Consider the following 23,363-nt stretch of genomic DNA (forward strand, 5'->3'; position numbering starts at 1 on the left):
TTTAGTCAACCTTAGGCACTGAAGGAACAGTTACCTTCTTACTTGCATTTTAAAATCAAAGTTTAACAAGCAAACATATGTAATGCCTGGGATGACCATAATCCTGTTTTACCTGGTCCTCGTTTGTGCCTATTATCTAGGCAAAACTGCCAATGGTACCCTCTTTCACTATTAAAGTGTGCCAGACTGCACAAAAATTAAGGTCACTGAAGTATGTCATAATCCCAGATTGGAATGGAAGGCTGAATCTAGATAAACACATCTGTGTAAGGAGCAAACAAACCAGGGATGAAGGAAGAAAGAAAGAAAGAAAGAAAAACCTGAAAAAGGAGGAAGAAAGGTATAGGCAGTGGGGATAGGTAAGAATGGTAGAGCCAGAGTGGAAAGAGAATAATAAATGCTTCAAAATGTCCAAATACCAAAACCAATACATCCACAACCCAATCTCAAGATTCCCTTGCTGCCTGTCAACCCAGCATATTCTTAAAAGCTCAGTAATACTTCATAAAAAATTTAACTGGCATTTCCTTAAGGATTAAAAAAATCCATAAATGAATATCAAATAAATATTAAGGTACCACATTTAATTTCCTTTTCCTCTGTTTGTAATATATAATCATAAAGTCAGTATATAACTCTGAAATATTCTTTAAAAAAATTTTTTAAACTTGTTTAAATCCACACATTACAGGCCAAGTTTTAGCAAGAAATGATTTTTATAGCTATTTTAAATTTCCTACCTGAAAACATTAGTTGACTTTGGAAATTCTAATCCCTTTAAAATCTAGCAGCATCAAAGCAAATACTTATGATCCCGTAAGAGGATAAATATGTTCATTTTAATTAAAGACTAAATTATGTCTGTCACTAGGTGTGCAATTTTTGCATCTGTACTTTGAGTTGCATTTATATGTCCTATGCATTTCATTAATGAAAAATTGAAAAGAAAGCACATTTTTTGAAGAATAGCCTATTAACAGAGACACTCTTAAAAGATCTTATCTTGAATTTTCAAGAATTTAGGCTAAGAGGAAAGACGTCCTTGTATGTTCTACAACATGGATGAATCTTGAAAACACTATGCAAAGTAAAAGAAGCCAGTCACAAAAGACTGTATATTGTATGATTCCATTCATACAAAAAGTCTAAAAATAAGGAAAGCTATAGAGACAAAAAGTAGATTACAGAATTTAAGTTCTGTTTTATCTTCTTAAATTCTGTTTCTAGAGTATCAAGTACAAACTATTAATCATTTCTTGACCTAATTATAGAGTGTCATTGTCCATTATTTTAAAAGTTAATAAATGTCAAGTTGATTTAGATGAGCACTAATAATTGTCAGATAATCCTAATAGATCTAGACTCTAGAAACAAGTAATGTAAGTTACTACTACTGATATTTTAACTAAAAACAGATCACAAAAATGGAAGATCAGTTTCAATAAAGCACCATTATTCAATAAAGCATTATATGGTCATATTTCGACAAATGTATACATTATAGCACTAACTCTGGTATTCAGAACTAAAATGTCAGGTATAGTTGATACACTATAGAGAAGTAACCATTGTTTCTAAAGTGTATCACTTTAGGGCTTCCCTGGTGGTGGAGTGGTTAAGAATCTGCCTGCAAATGCAGGGGACACGGGTTCAAGCCCTGGGCCAGGAAGATTCCACATGCCATGGAGCAACTAAGCCCATGTGCCACAACTACTGAGCCTATGCTCTAGAGCCCACAAGCCACAACTACTAAAGCCCACGTGCCACAACTACTGAAGCCCGTGTGCCTAGAGCCCATGTTCCACAATGAGAGAAGCTACTGCAGTGAGAAGCCTGCACACTGTAACAAAGAGTAGCCCCCGCTCAACGTAACTAGAGAAAGCAGGCATGCAGCAACGGAGACCCAACGTAGCCAAAATAAATAAATAATTTTATTTTTTAAAAAGTATATCACTTTAGAAAGTGACATGAAATTGCTCTATGATGTGGCAAAAATGTTAAGATTTAATAAAGCTAGGAGAGTGATGTCAGCAAGGTGGTAAAGTAGAAGATATCAACCTTCATCACCCAACAGAAAACAAAAATTAGATAGCAATCCACAAATGAAAGTAGCCCTGGGACGGCTCAACAGTACAATTAAGAACCTACAGTAACAAAGTAGGGCAAAAACTGGAGAATAACTGCATAGAAAGGATCACTGGGGAGATCAGCTTAGTGGAGATGTCTAAATTAGGCAACTAGGAACAAAGAGGAAGGGTGGGAACTATCAGCCACAAGCCTCAAGAGCCTTGACAACAGCTGTGGACTCGCCAAAGCTTTCACAGTGAAAGACACTGTAATGCTGGTTTTCACAAGCCCCAGCAGCCTGCTCCAGAGGATACCGGCAGTTTTTACCAGCAAGGTGGCAAAAAGCTATTGCTGCCACAGATTCTGGGGAAGGAGATGTCACTGTGTCCACCCCAAGAAGGAGCTGCTGTTGTGCCGGCCTAGGCAAAGAACTTCCAGCACTCCCCAACCCTGAGCACATCCCAGACTCCAGAGTCATAGCTGCTCCACCTGTTCCCACACTCCAGAGCCCCAATCTAGGGCCACTCTGTGGCGTCCATGCTCCAGACTCCATCCCTGTCTCTGTTCCACACACTTTAAGCTAGCCAGCGCCTGGACCCAAGTGCCACTGTTGCTCTCTATGTACTCATGCTTCAGACTCCGTCTTCATGGCCACGTCACACATACTTGCAACTCATACATCATTGCTGCTGTGGTACAGCCAGCACACCAACCCAAGAGCTGCTGTCACTCTGCAAGCACTAGCACTCCAGTCCCCAGCTCCATGACTGCTCCACAGGTGCCCACACATCAGACACCAGCACTGGTGTAAGCTCTTCCAAGCTGGACCCAGCACCAAGAGAAATCCCCTGCACCATGACCTATGTGAGAAAAAGAGATCAGATGGTCTCCAGCAGCCTTTGCTGCTGCTGCAGACAAAAGCAGCCTTGGCCATTGGGGACCCCTGCAATCTTCATCAATGCTAACCTCAGCTGATGAAGCTGCATGAAGACTACACTGCTGGGCCTTCTCCAGAGTTAGAAATGCTTCAGCTTTAAGGATACATATAGACTGAAAGTGAAGGGATGGAAAAACATATAAAAGATATTTCATGCAATTGGAAACCAAAATAGAAAAGGGGTAGCTAAACTCATATCAGACAAAATAGACTTTAAGTCAAAAGCTGCAAAAGAGATGAAGAAGGTCATGATATAATGATAAAGGGATCAATTCATCAAGAGTATACAACAATTGTAAATATATATGTACTCCAAAATCAGAGCACCTTAACATATTAAGCAAATACCAGAAGATCAGAAGGCAGAAATAGGCAGCAATACAATAACAGTAGGGAACTTCAATACCTCACTTTCAACAATGGACATACAGATCACTCAGACAGAAAATCAATAAGAAAATGTTGGACTTGAACTATATTTTAGACCAAACAAACATAACAGACATGTACAGAACACTGCATGCAACAGAAGCAGAATACACATTCTTCTCCAGCACATCAGGAACATTCTCCAGGCTAGATCATATAATAGGTCACAAAACAATTGTCAACAAATTTGAGATTAAAATCATGAACACAATGGTATGAAACTAGAAACCAACAACAGGAAAAAAGCAGGAAATACATGGAAATTTAAAAACACACACTGCTGAACCAACAATGTACCAAAGAAGAAATCAAAAGAATAATCAAAAACTATCTTGACACAAACAAAAATGGGAAAACAATGTACCAAAACTCATGGGATTCAGCAAAAGTGTATCTATGAGGGAAGTTTGCAGCAATAAATGACTATATTAGAAAAAGGAAATATCTCAGACAAACAACCTAACTTTACAACTTACAGAAAATAGAAAAAGAAGAACAAACTAAGCCCAAAGTTAGTGGAAGGAAGGAAATAACAAAGGTCAGAACAGAAATAAATGAAATAGAGGTTAGAAAACCAATAGAAAAGATCAAGAAAACTAAGAGCTGGTTTTCCAAAAAAAAATAAACAAAATTGACAAACCTTTAGCTAAACTAAGAAAAAAAGAGAGAAGACTGAAATAAGTAAAATGAGTAATGAAAGAGGAGACATTAAAACTGATACCACATAAATACAAAGGATCATAAGAGGCTACAGCCAAGAATTATATACCAACAAATTGGATAACCTAGAAGAAATGGATAAACTATTAGAAAGATACAACCTATCAACTGAATCATGAAGAAATTAAAAAAATACATAGACCTATGATGAGTAAGGAGATTAAACCAGTAATCAAAAATCTCCCAATAAAGGAAGTCCAGTACTAGATGGCTTCACTGGTGACGTCTACAGAACATTTAAAGAGGAATAATACCAATCCTTCTTAAACTCTTCCCAAATATTGAAGAGAAATGAACATTTCCAAAGTCATTTTAAGAGGCCAGCATTACTCTGATACCAAAGCCAAATAAGGATACTACAAGAAACAAAATTACAGGCCAATATCCCTGGTGAACATAGATGCAAAAGTCCTAAACAAAATACTAGCAAACCAAATGCAGCAGAGTTTGGAAAGGATCATACACAATGAAGTAGGATTCATCCCTAGGATGCAAGGATGGTTCTACATTCACAATTCAAAAAATGTGATACACCACATGAACAGAATAAAGGATAAAAATCATATGATCATCTCAATAGCTGCAGAAAAAGTATTTGACAAAACTCAACACCTGTTCATAATAAAAACTCAACAAATTAGGAATAGATGGAATACACCTCAACAAAACAAAGGCCATATATGACGAGCCCACAGCTAACATTATACTCAATGTTAAAAGTCTAAAAACTTTTCCTCTAAGATTAGGAACAAGACAAGGATGCCCACTCTTTCCACTTTTATTCAACATAGTACTGGAAGTCCTAGCCAGAGCAATTAGGCAAGAAAAGGAAACAAAATGTATCCAAATTAGAAAGGAAGAAGTAAAATTCTCTGTTTGCGGATGACATCATCTTATATACAAAAAAAACCTAACAACCCTACCAAAAAACTGTTAGAACTAATAAATGAATTTACTAAAGTTGTAGCATACAAAATCAACATGCAAAAATCAGCTGCATTTTGATACACTAACAATGAACTATCTAAAAGCAATCCCATTTACAATAGCATCAAAAACAATTAAATACTTAGGTATAAATTTAACCAAGAGGCGAAAGATCTATACTGGAAACTATAAGATATTGATGAAAAAAATTGAAGACAAAACACCTAAATGGAAAGGTACTGCTTGTTCTTGGACTAGAATAATTAATGTTGTTAAAATATCCATACTACCCAAAGCAATCTACAGATGCAATGAAATTCCTATTAAAATTCCAATGACATTTTTCACAGAAATAGAAAAAAAATCCTAAAATTCATATGGAACCACAAAAGATCTCAAATAGACAAAACAATCTTGAGAAAGAAGAACAGAGCTGGTGTCATCACACATCCTCATGTCAAACTATATTATAAAGCTAAAGTAATCAAAATAGTATGGTACTGGCATAAAATCAGATACATAAACCAGTGGAACAGAATCAACAGCCCAAAAATAAACCCATGCATATATGACCAACTAATCTTTGACAAGGGCATCAAGAACATACAATGGGGGGAAAGGATAGTCTCTGAAATAGATGATGTTGGGAAAACTGGATATCCATATGCCAAAAAAATGAAATCAGAACCTTATATCACACAACTCACAAAAATAAACTCAAATTGATTAAAAATTTAAATGTAGGACCTGAAACTAAAACTCCTAGAACAAAGCATAGATGAAAACCTCCTTGACATTGGTCGAAGCAATTATTTTTTAAATATGACACCAAAAGCACAGGCAACAAAACAAATATAAACAAGTGGGACTACATCAAACTGAAAAGCTCCTGCATGGTATAGGAAACAATCAACAAAATGAAAAGGCAGTATAAGGAATGGTAGAAAATATGTGAAAACCATATATTTGATAAGGGATTAATACCTAAAATATATAAAAATTATACAACCCAAGAACAACAACAAAAACTTCCAATTTAAAAATGGGCAAACCAGACTTCCAGGTAAGATGGCGGAAGACTAAGACGCAGAGATCACCTTCCTCCCCACGGATACACCAGAAATACAGCTACAGGTGGGACAACTCCTACAGAACACCTACTGAACGCTGGCAGAAGACCCCAGACCTCCCAAAAGGCAAGAAACTCCCCACATACCTGGGTAGGGCAAAGCGGAGAGATTCCCGCACAGAGGATTGGTTCCGAGCGGCACTCACCAGCCCGAGAGGCTTGTCTGCTCGCCCGCCGGGGCGTGCGGCGCTGGAAGCTGAGGCTCGGGCTTCGGTCAGAGAGCAGGGAGAGGACTGGGACTGGCGGCGAGAACCCAGCCTGAAGGGGGCTAATGTGCCACAGCTAGCCGGGAGGGAGTCCGGGAAAACTCTGGAGCTGACGAAGAGGCAAGAGACTTTTTCTTCCCTCTTGGGTTTCCTGGTGCGCGAGGAGAGGGGATTAAGAACGCTGCTTAAAGTAGCTCCACAGACGGGCGCGAGTCGCGGCTGAAAGCGCGGAGCCCAGTGACGGGGGTGGGATGCTGGGGCTGCTGCTGCCGCTGCCAAGAAGCCTGTGTGCAAGCGCAGGTCACTGTCCACACCGCCCTTCCGTGAGCCTGTGCAGCCCGCCACTGCCGAGGTCCCGGGATCCAGGGGCGGTTTCCCTGAGAGAACGCACGGCGCGCCTCGGGCTGGTGCAACGTCACGCCGGCCTCTGCCGCTGCAGGCTCACCCCGCACTCCGTGCCCCTACCTCCCGCCCAGCCTGAGTGAGCCAGAGTCCCCAAAGCGGCTGCTCCTTTAACCCTGTCCTGTCTGAGCGAAGAACAGACGCCCTCCGGCGACCTACACGCAGAGGCGGGGCCAAATCCAAAGCTGAGACCCAGGAGCTGTGAGAACAAAGAAGAGAAAGGGAAACCTCTCCCAGCAGCCTCAGAAGCAGCGGATTAAAGCTCCACAATCAACTTGATGTACCCTGCATCTGTGGAATACATGAATAGACAAAACATCATCCCAAAGTGAGGAGCCAGGAGTCAGTGCTGTGCCTCTGAGGTGGGAGAGCCAACTTCAGGACACTGGTCCACAAGAGACCTCCCAGCTCCACATAATATCAAACGGCGAAAATCTTCCAGAGATCTCCATCTCAACACTAGCACCCAGCTTCACTCAACGACCAGCAAGCTACAGTGCTGGACACCCTATGCCAAACAACTAGCAAGACAGAAACACAACGCCACCCATTAGCAGAGAGGTGGCCGAAAATCATAAAAAGTCCGCAGACACCCCAAAACACACCACCAGACGTGGACCTGCCCACCAGAAAGACAAGATCCAGCCTCATCCACCAGAATACAGGCACTAGTCCCCTCCACCAGGAAGCCTACAAAACGCACTAAACCAACCTTAGCCATTGGGGACAGACACCAAAAACCACGGGAACTACAAACCTGCAGCCTGCAAAAAGGAGACCCCAAACACAGTAACATAAGCAAAATGAGAACACAGAAAAACACACAGCAGGAGAAGGAGCAAGATAAAACCCACCAGATCTACCAAATGAAGAGGTAATAGGCAGTCTACCTGAAAAAGAATTCAGAATAATGATGGTAAAGATGATCCAAGATTCTATTTCCCAGATCCAAAATCTTAGAAATGGAATAGACAAAATGCAAGAAACAGTTAACAAGGACCTAGAAGAACTAAAGATGAATCAAGCATCGATTAAAAACACAATACATGAAATAAAAAATACTCTAGATGGGATCAATAGCAGAATAACTGAGGCAGAAGAACGGATAAGTGAGGTGGAAGATAAAATAGTGGAAATAACTGGTGCAGAGCAAAATAAAGAAAAAAGAATGAAAAGAACAGAGGACAGTCTCAGAGACCTCTGGGACAACATTAAACGCACCAACATTCGAATTATAGGGGTTCCAGAAGAAGAAGAGAAAAAGAAAGGGACTGAGAAAATATTTGAAGAGATTATAGTTGAAAACTTCCCTAATATGGGAAAGGAAATAGTTAATCAAGTCCAGGAGGCACAGAGACTCCCATACAGAATAAATCCAAGGAGAAATACGCCAAGACACATATTAATCAAACTGTCAAAAATTAAACACAAAGAAATCATCTTAAAAGCAGCAAGGCAAAAACAACAAATAACACACAAGGGAATCCCCATCAGGATAACAGCTGATCTCTCAGCAGAAACTCTACAAGCCAGAAGGGAGTGGCAGGACATAATTAAAGTGATGAAGGAGAAAAACCTGCAACCAAGATTACTCTACCCAGCAAGGATCTCATTCAGATTTGATGGAGAAATTAAAACCTTTACAGACAAGCAAAAGCTGAGAGAGTTCAGCACCACCAAACCAGCTTTACAACAAATTCTAAAGGAACTTCTCTAGGCAAGAAACACAACAGAAGGAGAAGAACTACAATAACGAACCCAAAACAATTAAGAAAATGGGAATAGGAACATACATATCAATAATTACCTTAAATGTAAATGGACTAAATGCTCCCACCAAAAGACACAGACTGGCTGAATGGATACAAAAACAAGACCCATATATATGCTGTCTACAAGAGACCCACTTCAGACCTAGAGACACATACAGACTGAAAGTAAGGGGATGGAAAAAGATATTCCATGCAAATGGAAACCAAAAGAAAGCTGGAGTAGCAATTCTCATATCAGACAAAATAGACTTTAAAATAAAGACTACTAGAAGAGACAAAGAAGGACACTACATAATGATCAAGGGATTGATCCAAGAAGAAGATATAACAATTGTAAATATTTATGCACCCAACATAGGAGCACCTCAATACATAAGGCAAATACTAACAGCCATAAAAGGAGAAATCGACAGTAACACAATCATAGTAGGGGACTTTAACACCCACTTTCACCAATGGACAGATCATCCAAAATGAAAATAAATAAGGAAACACAAGCTTTAAATGATACATTAAACAAGACGGACTTAATTGATATTTATAGGACATTCCATCCAAAAACAACAGAATACACATTTTTCTCAAGTGCTCATGGAACATTCTCCAGGATAGATCATATCTTGGGTCACAAATCAAGCCTTGGTAAATTTAAGAAAATTGAAATTGTATCAAATATCTTTTCCGACCACTATGCTATGAGACTAGATATCAATTACAGGAAAAGAGCTGTAAAAAATACAAACACATGGAGGCTAAACAATACACTACTTAATAACGAAGTGATCACTGAAGAAATCAAAGAGGAAATTAAAAAATACCTAGAAACAAATGACAATGGAGACACGACGACCCAAAACCTATGGGATGCAGCAAAAGCAGTTCTAAGAGGGAAGTTTATAGCAATACAATCCCACCTTAAGAAACAGGAAACATCTCGAATAAACAACCTAACCTTGCACCTAAAGCAATTAGAGAAAGAAGAACAAAAACATCCCAAAGTTAGCAGAAGGAAAGAAATCATAAAAATCAGATCAGAAATAAATGAAAAAGAAATGAAGGAAACGATAGGAAAGATCAATAAAACTAAAGCTGGTACTTTGAGAAGATAAACAAAATTGATAAACCATTAGCCAGACTCATCAAGAAAAAAAGGGAGAAGACTCAAATCAATACAATTAGAAATGAAAAAGGAGAAGTAACAACTGACACTGCAGAAATACAAAAGATCATGAGAGATTACTACAAGCAACTCTATGCCAATAAAATGGACAACCTGGAAGAAATGGACAAATTCTTAGAAATGCACAACCTGCCAAGACTGAACCAGGAAGAAATAGAAAATATGAACAGACCAATCACAAGCACTGAAATTGAAACTGTGATAAAAAATCTTCCAACAAACAAAAGCCCAGGACCAGATGGCTTCACAGGCGAATTCTATCAAGCATTTAGAGAAGAGCTAACACCTATCCTTCTCAAACTCTTCCAAAATATAGCAGAGGGAGGAACACTCCCAAACTCATTCTACGAGGCCACCATCACCTTGATACCAAAACCAGACAAGGATGTCACAAAGAAAGAAAACTACAGGCCAATATCACTGATGAACATAAATGCAAAAATCCTCAACAAAATACTAGCAAACAGAATCCAGCAGCACATTAAAAGGATCATACACCATGATCAAGTGGGGTTTATTCCAGGAATGCAAGGATTCTTCAATATACGCAAATCAATCAACGTGATACACCATATTAACAAATTGAAGGAGAAAAACCATATGATCATCTCAATAGATGCAGAGAAAGCTTTCGACAAAATTCAGCACCCATTTATGATAAAAACCCTGCAGAAAGTAGGCATAGAGGGAACTTTCCTCAACATAATAAAGGCCATATATGACAAACCCACAGCCAGCATCGTCCTCAATCGTGAAAAACTGAAACCATTTCCACTAAGATCAGGAACAAGACAAGGTTGCCCACTCTCACCACTCTTACTCAACCTAGTTTTGGAAGTTTTAGCCACAGCAATCAGAGAAGAAAAGGAAATAAAAGGAATCCAAATTGGAAAAGAAGAAGTAAAGCTGTCACTGTTTGCAGATGACATGATACTATACATAGAGAATCCTAAAGATGCTACCAGAAAACTACTAGAGCTAATCAATGAATTTGGTAAAGTTTCAGGATACAAAATTAATGCACAGAAATCTCTGGCATTCCTATATACTAATGATGAAAAATCTGAAAGTGAAATCAAGGAAACACTCCCATTTACCACTGCAACAAAAAGAATAAAATATCTAGGAATAAACCTACCTAAGGAGACAAAAGACCTGTATGCAGAAAATTACAAGCCACTGATGAAAGAAATTAAAGATGATACAAATAGATGGAGAGATGTACCATGTTCTTGGATTGGAAGAATCAACATTGTGAAAATGACTCTACTATCCAAAGCAATCTACAGATTCAATGCAATCCCTACCAAATTACCACTGGCATTTTTCACAGAACTAGAACAAAAAATTTCACAATTTTTATGGAAACACAAAAGACCCCGAATAGCCAAAGCAATCTTGAGAACGAAAAATGGAGCTGGAGGAATCAGGCTCCCTGACTTCAGACTATACTACAAAGCTACAGTAATCAAGACAGTATGGTCCTGGCACAAAAACAGAAAGATAGATCAATGGAACAGGATAGAAAGCCCAGAGATAAACCCACGCACATATGGTCACCTTATCTTTGATAAAGGAGGCAGGAATGTACAGTGGAGAAAGGACAGTCTCTTCAATAAGTGGTGCTGGGAAAACTGGATAGGGACATGTAAAAGTATGAGATTAGATCACTCCCTAACACCATACACAAAAATAAGCTCAAAATGGATTAAAGACCTAAATGTAAGGCCAGACACTATCAAACTCTTAGAGGAAAACATAGGCAGAACACTCTATGACATAAATCACAGCAAGATCCTTTTGGACCCACCTCCTACAGAAATGGAAATAAAGACAAAAATAAACACATGGGACCTAATGAAACTTCAAAGCTTTTGCACAGCAAAGGAAACCATAAACAAGACCAAAAGACAACCCTCAGAATGGGAGAAAATATTTGCAAATGAAGCAACTGACAAAGGATTAATCTCCAAAATTTATAAGCAGCTCATGCAGCTCAATAACAAAAAAACAAACAACCCAATCCAAAACTGGGCAGAAGACCTAAATAGACATTTCTCCACAGAAGATATACAGACTGCCAACAAACACATGAAAGGATGCTCAACATCTTTACTCATTAGAGAAATGCAAATCAAAACTACAATGAGATATCATCTCACACCAGTCAGAATGGCCATCATCAAAAAATCTAGAAACAATAAATGCTGGAGAGGGTGTGGAGAAAAGGGAACACTCTTGCACTGCTGGTGGGAATGTGAATTGGTACAGCCACTATGGAGAACAGTATGGAGGTTCCTTAAAAAACTACAAATAGAACTACCATATGACCCAGCAATCCCACTACTGGGCATATACCCTGAGAAAACCATAATTCAAAAAGAGTCATGTACCAAAATTTCATAGCAGCCCTATTTACAATAGCCCAGAGATGGAAACAACCTACGTGCCCATCATCGGATGAATGGGTAAAGAAGATATGGCACATATATACAATGGAATATTACTCAGCCATAAAAAGAAATGAAATTGAGCTATTTGTAATGAGGTGGATGGAACTAGAGCCTGTCATACAGAGTGAAGTGAGTCAGAAAGAGAAAGACAAATACTGTATGCTGACACATATATATGGAATTTAAGAAAAAAAAATGTCATGAAGAGCATAGGGGTAAGACAGGAATAAAGACACAGACCTACTAGAGAATGGACTTGAGGATATGGGGAGGGGGAAGGGTAAGCTGTGACAAAGTGAAAGAGCGGCATGGACATATATACACTACCAAACGTAAGGTAGATAGCTAGTGGGAAGCAGCCGCATAGCACAGGGAGATCAGGTCGGTGCTTTGTGACCGCCTGGAGGGGTGGGATAGGGAGGGTGGGAGGGAGACGCAAAAGGGAGGGGATATGGGAACATATGTATATGTATAACTGATTAAATTTGTTATAAAGCAAAAAAAAAAAAATGGGCAAAGGATTTAAACAGACATTTTTCCAGAGGTAACAAAAATGGCCAACAGGCACATGAAAAGGTGCTCAAGTCACCAATCATCAGGGAAATGCAAATCAAAACCACAATGAGATATCACTTCAAACCTATTAGGATGTCTATTATCAAAAAGATCGGAGATGACAAATGTATTGAGGATATGAAGAAAAGGGAACGCTTGTACACTGTTGGTGGGAATGTAAATTGGTACAGCCATTATGGAAGACAGTATAGAGCTTCCCTAAAAATTTTAAATAGAACTACTATATGACCCAGCCCACTTCTGGGAATATACCCAAAGGAAGTGAAATTAGTAAATTAGTATCTTGAAGAGGTATCTGTACTCCACATTCACTGGGGCATTATTCACAATAGTCAAGATATGGAGACAACCTAAGTGACCATTAACAGATGAACAGATAAAGAAAAGGTGAAATACACACACACACACACACACACACACACACACACACACACACACATACACTGGAATATTAGTCAGTCATAAAAAAGAAAGAAATTTTGTCATCTGTGACAATGTGGATAAACCTGTAGGGCATTTTGCTATGTGAAACAAGCCAGGTAGAGAAAGATAAATACTGTTTGATCTCAGTTACATGTGGACTCTTTAAAAAAAAAAAAAGTTGAACTCATAGAAACCAAGGATAGAATGGGAGTTGCCCAGAGTTGGGGGTGGGGGGGTAGAGTAAATGGGGAGACATTAGTCAAAGGGCACAAACTTTTAGCTATAAAATGAATAAATTCTGAGGGTCTAAGGTACAGCATGGTGACTACACATAATGCTATATGTATACTTGAAATTTGTTGAGAGTAGATCGTAAGCATTCTCATCCAAAAAAAGAAAAAAAAAGATAACTATGAGATGGATATGTTAATTAACTTGATTACAGCAATCAGCTCACAATGTATATGTACATCAAATCATCACACTGTACACTTTAAATATACACAGTTTTGTTTGTCAATTATACCTCAGGGTTTTTTTTGGTTTTAATTTTAATTTTTTTTGTCGGCACCTCACAGCTTGTGGGATCTTAGTTCCCTGACCAGGGACTGAACCCGGGCCCTCATAGTGAAAGCACAGAGTCCTAAACACTGGACCACCAGGGAATTCCCAGCCTCAGTTTTTTAAAAAAAGGTTAGAGAAAGCTAGCTGATATATAACAGATTTCACTATATATTATATATACATATATACTTACACATAAAAATAAACATAAATGTATATAAAAAAATTTAAATATATGTATATATTAATCATTTTTAATATGCTCTTTTGTGTTAATACTTTTGATACAAGATAAAACAACAAAATTTTATTTTTAAATCTTCTTTATTTTCTTTCTGTCTAGTTATGGTGATCTGATATCTTTGTACAGCAGTTTGTTTTAAAATTATATCAATAAAATAAAACAATAAAATATCATTTGCTAAGAGGAGATAACATTTTGAGCTTTTATACTTTTTTTCAAAAGTAACTATGATTACCTAAGTAACTAGGTTCCAAATGGTTTTCTGCTTAAAACATTTAAATCCCTAGGACAAAATTTGGCCTAGTATAGATAAACATATCCATCAATTTTTCTCTGGAATTCTTGATAAACACATTATATATTCTCCCTAGTGAGCTGACATTTCGAGCAAACATAAATCATGATCTTACCTCTAAATTGTGGAGTCACAACCCTGAACATGTTAATAAGTGAGTTACATGAAGCAATTTTCAAAGTTAATATAGAATTATCTATGGAATGCTCATAATTATTTTTACTAAAAGTTGCACTGTGATTTAAACATATGTTCAATTTCACAAATCCAAAATATATAAGGGAGAGTCAAGAACTGTTAAAACCCCCAACCAATAAAAACTTAAATATTAGCGATAATACTCAGATAGTCATCTCATTTAGGTAAGTCACTCTGTGGCCCTAATAATTCAAAGATAATTGTAGACTTTTAAGTAAGCTAAAAGTTAATTTGAGACTTCAATAACAATTCAAAAAGGCATTCTATACTGTCCCAAAGGGCATTTTTTCTAACCTCCATTACATAACTGATCTAAAATGATATGAGGTATGAAGTTTTTGTAGTATTGTTCTTTAAATTCTGAGATAATTTCTAGTGCTATCTGAACATCAGGAGAAAAGTTTCAAAAGAAAATTTTGTGTTCAAATCTCAGACATCAAACAGGCAATCAAAGTAGCTTACAGAAGCAAAGAAGAGCTCTGCAGAGGATCAGAAAAATATCTGGGCCAATTCAGAGTAACAAGTCAGACAGTTGAATGCTGTAGCCAGTACAAAGAAAGGGTGGCTAACTGCCCAGATGTATTTCCCTACTCAAATACTTATAAATGTGCACTCTTAGTATAACTCCTGTCATTTGATGCAAAAGTTAAAAATCCGGGAATTCCCTGGTAGTCCAGTGGTTAGGACTTGGCACTTTCACTGCAGGGGGGCCTGGGTTCAACCCCTGGTCAGGGAACTAAGATCCCGCAAACTGCGCAGCATGGTGCAGGGAAGCCAAATAAATAAATAAATTGGTTTAAAAAAAAAAGTTAAAAATCCAATGCAGATACAATAATACAAATGTGAAGTATCAAGAGCCCACTAGGCATTGCCTTTTTTGCGGAGAGGTAGAGTTTTATAAATATAAGTACAGATGCCAATGCAAATATCTGTGATCATTCTGTTAAACATATATAACAGATATTTTCCTCTAGTAATTTCATTGAAACTAATCATATCATATATATTTTTACACAAAAGTTTCTATATTTGCACAATTCCTAGTATATTTTTAACTCCTCAAATATATTTGGAAACCATTCCAGACCACAAGACCTGAGGAATTGCAGAACTTATCAGACTGACGTGTCAACACATATGAATATAGAACCTTAAAATGTTGGTTTTATTCAGCAAGCATATCATAATCAAAGTTTTTTGGTTTACAATGTGAGGTAGATGAAGTCAATTAAAATAAGTGTAACTGTAAAAAAATAAATGAACTCAGAAACTTTAACTCTACAACTTAGTTAACAGGAACATTTTTTAAAAAGCTAAATTCACATTATCTTACTGGGTCTCAAGATTCTGATCCTGTATAGTTTATACTCCCCCTCCACAGAGTCTAATGTGGAGTCAATGGGCACACCACAGATGATGCTTATGTTAAATACTGCCTTGCAAATTAAAAGAAATAATCCACTTAGCCAAGATAGAATAATACTTCCATTTTGCTTGTTTATTTGTTATTACTTGTTTTCATTTTTAAATACTAATAAGAGATCTAAAGACAATAATCTTGAAATGATTTAAGCATGGTTCTAACCAACCATGATTAGAGTATTAAAAAATTAAGACAGACAGCAAAGTATAATCAAAGAAGACAGGATCACCAGGGCTTGAGCCCTGCTCTTTCACTTAAATATTTCGAACTGGTCTCCTCATTTCTTACATGGGAAAAATAATAAGAATATCTACTTCACAGAATTTTTGTTGGAGAGTAAGGAGAAAATGGATCTGAATACAGTTTTATAAAACAGGAAAGAAATATATGAATTCACTGGGTTATCATCAAGTAATAATTTTGCCTGAGAGAAAAGCTATTCAACATATAGTATAGTAAATATGCTTCTTTATATCTCTTAAAATATTTTAAATTAAATAAACATTCATCTAAGTAAACTGAGTAACCACTGATGTCCTCCTCCATTTTAACAATTTGGAGGTAAGACTAATTAATATATTTTATAACCAAGAGTGATGACCCATTTTTATGTTTAAAACAGATTTTTCTCATACTTTTCAATCTTGCTTTTAGCATGTATTTTGTTCAATTAATAAAACATATATGTGCTTCCAGTTAAAATTTATGAATAGACCTTAGGAGAAGAAAAGATATATATTAAATTTCTAAGTCAACTCTAAATCTTTTCTCTTATTTGGTTCATTTAATGCAAACACAACAATACTGCAGTATATTTTTTCTCAGTGGTGAATAATAAATTACCATTTTGCTTTCTCTATACTCATAACCTGAATGAGGCTTTAGATAGAACCAAATATAGTTACAATATCAAACATAATAATCAAAGGTAAAATACTTGCAACAAACCATACCTAGTAATAAGAACTGCATTATCGTGGTGGGCAATCCCATTTTCTGGAATGGTGTTTCCATCACTTTGGTGGGAGAGAATGGATTTCTGCCATTTACAGAAGCTATCGAGGGACTTGTCTGCATGGTGGTTTATCTCCAAGTTTGGCTGCAATACAACATGCATACCAGAAATGTTCCAAACAAATTACTAAGGTCAGTTGTTAAAACTTTTGAAGGCTAAAGTGGGACTATAATTAGAAGTAGTGGTTTCTAGGAATAACCTCTTGCCAATTTTAATCTCTGTAATATTTGACCTAGAATTAATTTAGTGTATTATTGAACAGACATTCTTTCCAGTTCCAACTTTAATGATAATGTGAATATATGTGATTATCAGCCTACAAAACCAACCAAAACGACTGTTAAAAGTCCTGCCATGCAAATGCTCATCTTTATACTGAAACATATAGCTAACACACATACATATAGCTTTAACATGACATAAGAGGTATATTCTTGTAAACTCTTTCAAATTTGCTTAAAATATTAAATGCTTAGAGCTGAAAGTCATAGTCAACTAGAACTTTCTAAGAGGAACAATAATAAAATATATTATTCTTTAATACATAATTCTACAGTCTGTCTGTTAAGAGCTTTAGATTTATAAAGTAACTCATTCTTACCTGATCTTCTGTGAGAACAATTAAACGGGCCACTATAATATTCACAACGTTTCCTAGGCTGGAATCACGGTAAAGTTTGGCAACCTGACCTCCAGAAAATAAGAAAAGACACAAAGTCAGACAAAAATCATAAGGTGATTGTTTGATTTTATTTTTAAAGTGGTAAAACAATTTTTCATCCATTTAACCACTGCTTATATAAAAAGATTCTTTTATCCCATATCACTTAGAACTCTACCCTCAAGATGCCTTGGTAAAAGATTTGTTATACAAGTCTACTTCAAGAAAAATTGTCTCCTAAAGGTGAATTACAACATAGTAATTAATTAAGAGGGTGAGCTGATCTAAATGAACAATAAGGTCACCTTTAAATTTATTTTCCATGGAACTGAAAAAGTAATAGATCGATTCTTTCTTTCGATGAGTTAATTCTCAAAATCATTATTTCACAATAAAAATCCATGACCTTAGTCAAAAACCACAACAAACTATTAAGTTAAAAATTATATAGAGGGATCAAACTTACAATATTCATCACACTCAAAATGTAATGTTCAATGTCTTTGCGGCCATGGTAGCCCACCATCATTTTGTCTGCCACTACTAATGTCTCCACAAACCGCTCAATGCTTACTGATCTCTTCTGTCTCTGGTGGATATGTATGCCATTAATTGGTAGTGAAGAAGGAAAAGCAGATGTGTCATTCAACCACCAAGGTTTGCCACTTCTTAGGAGGTCTACAATAAAAACAATTATCTAGTTCACATAGGTTCACTAATTAAACGTATTTATTCATGGAGTTTTCATGTAGACATACTTCTCATAAATTCTCTAACAAACTAAGATTTTTCAAAGTGAGGGAAGGGGATGAGGAAATGCAGTAGTGAAAAAATTAAACTTCAAATTTTTCAAAATAAACATATTACCTGAAAAAATTAATAACATTCAACTGCTCATGAAAACAAAACAAAATAAATCTAATAGTTTACTTTAAAAAGGAATCTTCAAATAATCATTTCATATTTTTCCAGTGAGTGATTATGTCATAATACTTTTAAATTTAGAATATGTACTTTAAAAAATCATTTAAAGTTGTTTAAAAAGCAACTAAAGCATTGACTTTCTAAACAGCCTAAGACAGTTCTGATGAAGAATATTAATGTTGCAAAAATCTATTCCTAAAATGCTTTTTGAGCATTTATTTTAAAGTAAGATGCTTTTATTAAACTATCTTAATAGAGCAATTCTATACTGCTCTAGAAATCTCAAATCTAAAAGGCTGTGAATTATCTTTTTCATTTAATTTTGTATTCTACAACTATTTATCCTGACAAAGTACCCAAAGTATTCCTTTTCCAAAACCTAGAGGTCAATGGCATTAGACTGAGAGTTGAAAGACAATGATTCCGACATGACTCACTTTAAACCACATTTCAATGTGGATTGCAGCTTTATCCTTTGATTTCTAGATATTTGGTCCTTCAGCACAGAGGAAACCTTTTAGTACTATGGCATTTGTAAACACTTGCCTCATTTATATTCATCTTCACTTAATAAACTTGAGCAACTACAGGTCCTCTGTATACCTCACTTTCATATCCTTATATTGAACAGGAAATCTTTCTAACCGCCACTTACTGAAAAATTTAGTTAAAAAAAGTTAGAGTAATCTGTATAATCTACTTGACAGAAAGTGGCACTATACTGTTTTTCTTCAGCCTTTCCCTTTTAAAAATTACTTTGAGAGAAGTTATAAATTTTAAGAAATAAGAGATGGAAATGACCACGAGAAGCATCAGTCAAATACTTTTGAAACTCATATAAATTAAATGAGTGTCTTTATTCCTAAAGGTCAAGAGAGGAAGAAATATACTACTTCTTAATTCAATAGCATATCCCCAAGACAGCCAGTGAGTATTCCCCTATGACCACTGTGGCAGACAGACTCTTCAGGTGGCTCCCATAACCTCCTGTGTCCTTATCTCCTCCCTTGAGTATGAGCCGGACCTGTGACTTGCTTCCAACCAACAGAAGACAGGAAAGATGATGGGATGTACATGATTACATGTATATGACTACATACCTATGTTACATAATATTGTAGCATCTTACTAAAGTCATTTCCTTGCTGACTTAGAGGAAGGAAACAACCAAGTTGGTGAATTGTACATTATACATTCCAGAGGTGGCCTCTGGCAAACAACCAGCCAGAAACTAAAGTTTTCAGTCCTATGACAGCAAGGAACTGAATGCTGCCAACAACCATGGGTGTGAGGAAGTGAATTCTTCCCCAGTAAAGACTCTGGATAAGAACCCAGCCCTGGCTGAGGTTAAATAAATAACCTATACATACACAGATTCCTGGTCCACAGAAAATGTGAGATAATAAAAGTGTATTGCTTAAGCCATTGGGTTTGTGGTAATATCGTTATGAGACAGCCAAATCTTTTCTGCATTAACATTACTCCAATTACTCTTGCTCAGTTTTCTGTGATCGTGAAACCACTCATGTATTCAAATCATGCCTAGTCTTCTCCTTCCTCTGGCTGGACAGCTTAAATGTCTAAATACAGGATAGAATTTACATTATTTTGATAATTTTCACTCTCATTCAATTTCTCCTTATTTTTATTTAAAGTATTGTATAAAGAATTAGACCATGATTGGCTAACATAAACACTTAGCAATAGTGTTTCTCATTTGATATGATTTAGTATAAGGTAGCTGCTGTTATCATCATATTCACAATTTTCAACTTTTTAGCTTTTTAATTGTTAGTTTGCTTGGCTATTGCTCCATCAGAAATATATATATATACAGTGTCTTTGATGGACATTCATAAATGAAAAGATATAATCCTTATACTCAAAAGATTTGTAGTCTGATAAATATATGTAATATACACACATGCATACTGAATGAATAAAATCTAAAAAGATAACATCTTTAGTTTCATTCTAAAGATTAAAATCTTTCCCGCATGATTAGATCATTACAAAACAATATCTACATTTTATAATTGTCAACTGACTGCTTAACGTTAAGTTTAATGATCTGTAATGAATATCTCTTTTAGTCTAAAATAAAATACACAACTGACTTGTTTTATTTTGTTTCAAAATAGAGATTAGTAGTTCAAATGATACTCATTACATGTGCTTTGCTCAGTTTAATTCTGGATTGAGTATTGAATGTTAAAGAAAACATTCCTCCACAAACATATACATTAAAGAACTTTTCCCCCAAAGCCAAGTACATAGATCTCTGTCATCTGAAATATAATTTTGAGTTTTTGATCAATCTCAAAATATCTTTAATATATACAGCCATGCAAAATTATCTCATTGATTTGGTTTATTTTTATTTCTTTTTTTAATATTTATGTATTTATTTGGCTGCATCGGGTCTTAGTTGCGACATGCGGGATCTTCGTTGCAGCATGAGGGATCTTTCACTGCAGTGTGCAGGCTCTAGAGCGCCCAGGCTCAGTAGTTGCAGCACGAGGACTTAGTTGCCCCGCGGCATGTGGGACCTTAGTTCCCTGACCACGGATCGAACCTGCGTCCCCTGCATTGGAAGGCGGATTCTTAACCACTGGACAACCAGGGAAGTCCCTGATCTGGTTTATTTTCCATTACTCACTTACTACTTCTTGAGGGTTGGCCATGTATTTATGTTTGTTTAAATGCTTATTTAGTTAACTGTCTTTCCTCACTAGAATATAAGATCCCTTGGAGTAAGGACTTTTCCTGCTTTATTTGTTGCTGCATCCCAGCACTGAGAATAGTCTTGCATATGCATGCTAAATTAATATTTATTTAATAAATACATAAGTAGATAATGCAGGTATAAAGACAAAATAATATCTATATGAATAGACTATAAGAACATTCAGTTATCTCTGGGTGGTAAAAGAGCAACTTTCATTTTCTTTTTTATTTTTCTTTTTATCCTGTATTTTCTAAAATTTCTACAAAGAACAGATATTACTTTCATAAAAAAATTTTAATCAATAGCTTAAATCTAATTAGAATGGGAAAATTCATATTTGAATATGAGATAAAAATACCCACTGTCAAGAGGGTTTTCATATCTTATATTCTGATATAAACTTGAGTTCCTGATTAACAGATTAACTGGCAATGTGTATGCCTATAAATGCATATCTCACTTGAACGACACTGTTGAGCTAGTATCACAATTAAGGTAGTTCTTAACCAGACATTTCTCAAACTTATTAAACATAAAGTGATTTTTACCCCAATAACATCTAGTGACATTCCCATGGAATTTAGGGAGCTACTAATATAATCCCACTATTGGGAAGCCAGTGAAGGTGTGTAAGCCAGAATTAGGAGATAGACTTGACTAAAGACAGAAAAGGACAAACCTGGAGATAGGAAGACTAGATAGAAAGTCATTTCAGTGGTCTATGATGGCAATAAAAGTAGATTTGGAGAACTGTCTGATTCATGCCTAAACCATTGAAAAATAAGGCTCTGCCTGGTAAATACCAGTTAGTAATGAAATAGGCACTTCAAAAGAGGATAACCTGAATCTCAAACAGTTAAGAGATACCTTTCAGAACATGATGAAATCTTTAAATATTTTTGCAAAAGGTGATCTTTAAACATCATGTTATGGAAAAAATGGTGGGAAAATTATATAACAATAAACAGCTAAATATTTGAATCCTAGTTTTTAAAAAATTTATATAAAGTTGTACTTATAGCCTAAATTTTGTTAAATATAAGATACACTATTTCCATATGTTTAGCTTCTTTATTCATTTCAAAGACAAATCAAACCTTTTTTCATTATTTACCATGATACTGTATTTCATGCCTCAACTAGATTCACTTTAAGTGACCTTTTTCTAGTACCAATTATTCTTGACCAACAAGAACCTCCCATAATTAAAAGCCTCAGAGATTACTCAAGAAGAGAGTATGGAGAATGAGAACAGTCAGCTGAGGAGAGAACTCCAAAGAACACTTGTACTTGAAGGAGAAGCAAAAGAGCCTATAAAGATACAGAGAAGAAACCAGAGGGTGATGCATTCACTAATTCACAAGGCAACCCATTCCATTTTTACAAATCTACCTGTTGAACCCATTCTATTTTTTATTAAATTTACTTGTTGGTGAACTCTTCTTTGTATTGAGCTGAAATCTCCTTCTGAAATATTCTGCTCCTAGTTCCAGCTACTAGAACTACATGGAATAAATCTACTCCTTTTTTTTTTTAATATAGTGGCTCTTTAAATGCTAGAAGAATTCACCCCAATAATAATGATAGCTACCATTGTACTGAGTAACTAATGTGTGCTGAAAGGAGTACTCAGAGAGGTTGGATAATTTGTCCACAAGTATGCCAAAGCCCATGTTCTTTCTACTATGCTATGCTATATCCTCTATTTCTCTAAGCTTTCTAATCTTTAGACTAAACTGCCTCCTAACCCCCTACGCTAGTCTTTCTCTTCCCTAAATCAGTCTCCATATGGTTGCCAGAGTAATCTTTTTAAAACCCAAATCTGGGGCTTCCCTGGTGGCGCAGTGGTTGAGAGTCCGCCTGCCGATGCAGGGGACACGGGTTCGTGCCCCGGTCCGGGAGGATCCCACATGCTGCGGAGCGGCTGGGCCTGTGAGCCATGGCCGCTGGGCCTGTGCGTCCGGAGCCTGTGCTCCACAATGGGAGAGGCCACAATGGTGAGGCCCGCATACCGCAAAAAAAAATAAATAAATAAAATAAAATAAAAATAAATAAATAAAACCCAAATCTGATCATGTATTTCTACTGCA

General features: G+C 36.4%; 1 protein-coding gene across 10 annotated transcripts in view; it reads right to left on the reverse strand.

Moving 5' to 3' along the window:
- ADAMTS6 (ADAM metallopeptidase with thrombospondin type 1 motif 6) overlaps positions 1-23,363 on the reverse strand; it is a 292,238-nt gene that overhangs the window by 241,990 nt on the left and 26,885 nt on the right. For all 10 annotated transcript variants that reach the window (XR_009531448.1, XM_060092943.1, XM_060092946.1 and 7 more), the window contains exons 5-7: positions 18,088-18,299; positions 17,562-17,645; positions 16,899-17,044 (exon numbers count right to left, since the gene is read on the reverse strand). Coding sequence is in view for 9 of the 10 variants with exons in the window: in XM_060092943.1 (XP_059948926.1) it covers positions 16,899-17,044; positions 17,562-17,645; positions 18,088-18,299 (442 nt within the window). In the remaining variant the exon portion in view is untranslated. The remainder of the gene's footprint in view (positions 1-16,898; positions 17,045-17,561; positions 17,646-18,087; positions 18,300-23,363) is intronic.

Source organism: Mesoplodon densirostris, chromosome 3, assembly GCF_025265405.1.
Source record: "Mesoplodon densirostris isolate mMesDen1 chromosome 3, mMesDen1 primary haplotype, whole genome shotgun sequence".
Lineage (NCBI taxonomy): Eukaryota > Metazoa > Chordata > Mammalia > Artiodactyla > Ziphiidae > Mesoplodon > Mesoplodon densirostris.